This window comes from Cephus cinctus, unplaced genomic scaffold, assembly GCF_000341935.2.
Source record: "Cephus cinctus unplaced genomic scaffold, Ccin1 Ccin1_scaffold0076, whole genome shotgun sequence".
Lineage (NCBI taxonomy): Eukaryota > Metazoa > Arthropoda > Insecta > Hymenoptera > Cephidae > Cephus > Cephus cinctus.
The window spans coordinates 219,312-225,372 of record NW_014332817.1 but is presented as its reverse complement, the minus strand read 5'-3'; the positions used below and the strand labels follow the sequence as shown (position 1 = coordinate 225,372).

The following is a 6,061-nucleotide window of genomic DNA, read 5'->3' as shown; positions in this document are numbered from 1 at the left end:
GGTGTTACACGAGGTTCGATCAGATTCCACGTGTTTCTCAATGAGCTTTATAGCATCTGTGCGTTATAAAAAAAAAAGAAAAATTATTCCTCGAGAACCCGTTCGTTCTTTCGTCAGTGATTACAGTGAAAAGCGATCGAGTAAGACGATGCATATGTAGACATAAATCTCCACGTGTTATTGTATAGTCCGTAACAGTTAACGTAACAAGACACCAATAAGTACAGTACCGGGCTTCACGGTACGACCTGGAGACGGAAGTGAATAAATAAAAGAACCTTTAACCAGTCGAAACGTACAGCCTCGAGTTTGACTGACAAGTGTCGGCCTATGGCGGAATCAAGGCCATCCTCGTAGATAAACGTCACGAGCATTTGATTAACAAGGCACGAAGTTACGTCACGATCGGGTACAAGAATATTAATGTACCGATTGTCTTAATGTTAACAGGACCGACTCACGGGTCACGGGGGCATATCTTCGCTGGGTGGCGGAAACTCCTCGCCCTATTCCGGTGCCCATCATCATGGCCATCGAGGAAACGGCAACGGCGGCGGTATGCCGCATCACGGCGGCGCGTCACTTCCGACCGCCTCCGACTTTCAGCCACCTTACTTTCCGCCGCCCTTTCCGTCCCATCATCACGCACCGGCCAGTCCACAGCATCCCGGACTTGGGCAGCCCCAGCATCTGGATTACCTGGTGAGCGATCCCTACGCGCAGACCCTCAACACTCTTCATCAGCATCATTACAATCAGCTGAGCGCGGCGGTCACTGCGGGACAGAGAAGCGGAGACCTCAGAAGAGATGCGGAAGGCCTTCACGTGGTGAGTTTTCGAATTATCTTGAATTTTTTCTTGTTTTTTTTTTTTCTTTTTTTTTTTCTTCTTCGTACGACCGTTTTTATCCTGGACCCATATCCCCGCGTTCCCTCTTGTACGTCCCGCATGGATCTGGGACCGAATGATCATCGGAATGGGACACGGAACGCTTCTGGCACGCAACTCGGCTGATCCGTGAGCTGAGATCCGGTCACGTGCACAGCGTGCTACCTCATTACGGCTCTGTGGTATATTATCTATAGGATATTATCCCTACCTGTGGCACACTGCTCAGGTAATAGTCTATGGTATCAATTTATCAGACGGATCGAAGTCAATAAGTTTCGCCGTGACATCATTGATCCCAATCGATTCTCTCCCTCTGGGTAGGAGGAGGTCAGACCGGGGAACCCCCTCCCGGCTATCAAGCATTACACAAGGGGTCGTATGCAAAGTCCAGCGCGATGGTATATATATTTTGAGATAATTTTTTTTTTATCTAAAATAAATCTTACGAGATAACCATCTTTCGATTATTCCAGTAAAATAATTATTGTCTCAGCTATCTCTTCGTGCTCGCGCGCCACGTGCGCGACGTATCCCGCCTACGTACTCGTCTCTTGATTCCAATCATTAACATATCCTCGCGCGCGCCCTGGCGATTCTATTGGCAATTCCAAATGTCACATTTCCATATTTCATTGTTACCTCTACCGTTAACCCTCCTTACCCATTCTTATTTTCACTTCGTTTCTTCGATTAGCCATTTTCGTATCGATCGATCGATCCAATGCGATCATTGACTATTTATGTATCGATATCGATGTATCACCGTTCGATCCCATTTTTATATTTACCGTACGGGACTTTCTTGCCCGACCTTTTTACCGATCCTAAAGGTCCGTACACACTCTACGTATATTCGCACACAGCTGTGAAATCTCGAGGTAATAAGAAGAAAAAAGTCGCTCCGTTACGCGGTTTATCCCAAATGCTATGCAACACGTAGCCTGCGCTCATAAGCTACGTGCACACGTAATTCGTTGAGTCAATTGTTCGGGTCTCACGGGGTGGTCCAACTTTCACGATCCCGAGTCTGACGTGGTAATAGCGCGTCGGGCCCCATCGCGTACGACGTGAACGTAGCTTTCACGAAAAAGTTCACTCTAATTACCATCGTCCGGACTACCGTCGAACCGGCCGGGCAATTTCTATAGGGATTACGCACCGTCGTACGCCCAAGGTGTCACGTAACGCACCCCGCAAAAACGCTTCTGCAATGGGGACGGTGAACACGACCCGGAAACCGGACTCCTTCGTTGGTTTCCGCATCTGCGTTCAGATTCTGGAATAGCGAAGGAAGGCTTATTTAAAAAAAAAAAAAAAAAAATGAATTTTTTTTTTTTTCCCCCTCAATCGTTAACATCCCACCAGACCTCGGATGCACTTTTCACGATAGACTTCAGCGTGTCCGGAGCGCCGAACTTTGAACTCCGCGCATTGTTCACCCGTTACGAAATTTTAAGATAATAAATTTCCCCTCTCACCTTAGTCTCGCCCCATGCTGCAATTATCCCAACTATGCACCGCGCTATGTGCATCCCGGTTAGACACGGGGACATGCATGCTTGCACCTCGCAAGACAGGCTATACGTGTGCTGGAATTATACGGCTTCTAGTTAAATGCAACGTCGTAAGGAATCCTAAAGGTGGGTTATTATCGGGTCTACGACGGTATATATATATATATATATATATGTATATGTATATCGAGGTGCACGATCCGCGGATCTTTCGAACCGATCGAATCATCCTAAATGACAAGGTACACCGGTGTTTAACCGACAAAGGGATAATTACCTATCATTACGACAATGGGGATACGTACGTATTACGTGTATATATATATATATATATATATATATATATATATATGTATATGTATATCGAGGTGCACGATCCGCGGATCTTTCGAACCGATCGAATCATCCTAAATGACAAGGTACACCGGTGTTTAACCGACAAAGGGATAATTACCTATCATTACGACAATGGGGATACGTACGTATTACGTGGACCGACGCAACGCGATTAGGTCTGCTTACGGATTAGATGATTGCGGTAAGTATAGAAGGCATGGGATCACGATCGCGAGACGATGGTTGCGTAACGTGAAGATTCGAAGGCGTTTTGAAAAAAAAAAAAAAAAAAAAAAAAAAAAAAAAAAAAAAAAAAAAAAAAAAAAAAAAAAAAAAAAAAAAAAAAAAAAAAAAAAAAAAAAAAAAAAAAAAAAAAAAAAAAAAAAAAAAAAAAAAAAAAAAAAAAAAAAAAAAAAAAAAAAAAAAAAAAAAAAAAAAAAAAAAAAAAAAAAAAAAAAAAAAAAAAAAAAAAAAACCCCCCCCCCCCCCACCACTCGGTAACGCACGTGGTACCGTGCCGATACTCGTATCCGAATCTAGGGACTTTCCACGATCTTGAACTGTAAGCAGGGTGATCGAAATTTTCTTGCAGGAAGTCTCGGGGGTCCCTGGAATAATTTACTTATTAAGTTCACGACTCAGACCTTCGACATTCCTCGGAGGTAGGATAGCTCGCGGGTTCGCTTTGAGCCAGATATTCGAAGAATGACGTTGCCTAAGACGGAGGGTCGACCAGTAACAAGTTATTTCTACCCCCCTGTAGTCTACGAGCCCACTTCTTCGCGACCCCACAAGGATTACGGTCCAGGGACGTTGCAGCATCCCGAAATTTACAGATAAATTTTGATTTTCTCACTCGTGACTCGAATCGTTAATTTTGCAGAGCCGAAAATTTTACTTTTTCCAAAGGCACTAATCATGGAATCCATATGCGACGAGTATACGTATATACACCTAAAAAGTGTCTATACAGCCGCCAGGATCGAATCGAGTAGACTCCAAACGGAGATCACAATGCCAATAATTACCTGAGTGCTCCGGACCCACCCCAATAGCTTTATCCTTGAAAAACGTAGCAACCCCTTGCACTTCCTACTTCATCCCCTACCCCATAGTATGCCGTTATAAACTTCGTAGCGTCCATTATCCTACCCCATGTCCTCTGACCATCTCTCCCTCGTCGAATTGTCCTCTGCCGTAGCCGGTCCAGCCCTTAGAATCTTATATAAAATCTATGAAAATTTTTCCCTCCAATTTTTTCATTCGCGTGTACGCCTTTTATGAAAAATTTTTGTTAAACTTTATATTTCTCAACGGCACCTTTAATTATTATTCGAGTCCAGCCGCCTTTTCAATGCAATAAAATAAAGACATTTACCACGAGTGGATTCTGGATTGAAGATAAGCTTGGAATATGAACGTAATACATCACTGATTTGATCTGTGGAGCAGGTCCTTGTAGCCCTAACGCCCCTTTATACGCTTCTATAGATATATGCTGCGTTTATTATATATAGCTTGGCCCGTATGTATTATACACGTGGTATATATACAGGTATACGCGTACATATATATATACGCGGTTGCGTGTATGTCAAGCAGACATAATAAAGAATAGAATGGGAGACCGTAGATAAGATTGTAGCCATATTGTCCTGCTAACTGATGTACCGTACGTCTTTTCGCTGCTCCACATAAATCGACATTACTTTCTTTCCGTTCCTCCTCGTCTCTCCCTCGCACACCAATTTCCATATCTCGCTCACCTTCTCTCTCTTGTTCGTCTCCTTGTAATGCCCATTGTGTCAGCCGCGTTTCACAAATACGCGCGATCGTTCAGAGTCATTGCGTCATCTGCGTCTTAGGAATTTTCAAGAAGTAACCGATTTCCTCCAGTACTATATATATATATATATGAATTTCAGCTGGAATACGCGAATGCGCCTCGTTCGAGCATCTTCCTAATGCCGGTTAACGATATAAAATCAAGATCGAACGATTTGGCATCGATCGTCTATCGATTCCTGTGCGTCTCGTAGACGAGCTCTAGTATCCGATACCAGCCGATTATTACCGAGCGAGCACGAGACGCCCGTCGCGCCCAGAAACGGTCCGGCGATAATATGTACACGCGGCGGCAGCGAATGCGATTTTATTCCACGACTCTGCGTTTAACGAGAGAAAGGCGATCACATTTCATCTCATTAGTCGAGCGCCGCGGTTATATCAATTTATGACTATCGCGATGCGAGCAGAATAGTTCTCTCGGCGCACGGGGGCTTCGCTCCGATCGTTAATTAGCGGCTGCCATTTTTTTTTTCATTTTTTTTTTATTTTATTTTTTTTTAATTCTTTTCAAGTCGCGTGAAAGTACCCGCGGATAGTCGTTCTTTAGACAAAGTGCGTAATTTCATTAGCCATTAATCAGTATGGCGTTCTGGGAGATGCCAACTTGATAGATAAAAAAGAGAGAGAGAGAGAGAGACGGGATATACCTTTACTATGCTTCTATATATATATATATGTATATAATAATGACGGGAAGACAAGTTTTACCCGCTATAGGTATATATAAACCGGTATTTTATTCTCACCTACCGTGCATCCGTACCACCCACTCTGGGAAAAGTTGGTACGCGTGAGCAAGTCACTATGATGCTCATCGTCGAGTCTCCTATCTGGTATCGAGTAACGGATACGCCGGGATGAACGAACGAGGACATTGTTTTTTTTTTTTTTTGCTTTCTTTTTCCATTTCTTTCTCTCTCAACTTCTCATATACTTTTCGGCGAGGACAAAGTCCACGTTACGATAATGCAACCTGAGCGTATGACTACGCTCGGTTACTTTTGGTACGTTTGACTGGGCTCGTTTTCACGTGGCGGTTACCTCTTGTCGTCGTGATATCGATCGACGAAAAAACCGCTCTCGGTTCCGATCGGGCCCTCTGTCTCTCTCGCTCACGCGGTCCCTCGCGTTGGCTTCGTCTCGCTCTGCTCTTCATCGATCCGCGGTTCAACCCTCTCGCACGAATATCAACCGAATGCGAAGAGACGTCCGGACGGGCTAATCTAACGCTGAAATCAGAATAACTTGACTCGAATTCTTCTCAGGCACAGGAATACCGCGGATACATGCCTTTGACTCACGTAGTTCCTGCAGAACGATAACTGTACGCGATAGCAATAAAGCCATATTTGCAGTAGAGCTAGAACGCACTTCGTACCGGCCCAAATCGTGGCTTTTCCTTGTTCGCTTGGCGATTAAGATTCCGTGCGTAGAGCGTGTCTCTCTTTTTTTTTTTTTTTTTTTTTTTTTTT

At 44.0% G+C, this 6,061-nt stretch overlaps 1 protein-coding gene across 9 annotated transcripts in view; it reads left to right on the top strand.

The window, feature by feature from the left end:
* Nucleotides 1–6,061, top strand: part of LOC107270148 (transcription factor AP-2-epsilon) — a 124,979-nt gene that overhangs the window by 86,383 nt on the left and 32,535 nt on the right. For all 9 annotated transcript variants that reach the window (XM_015744889.2, XM_015744896.2, XM_015744881.2 and 6 more), the window contains one exon: nt 451–828. In XM_015744889.2, coding sequence (XP_015600375.1) covers nt 451–828 — 378 coding nt within the window. The remainder of the gene's footprint in view (nt 1–450; nt 829–6,061) is intronic.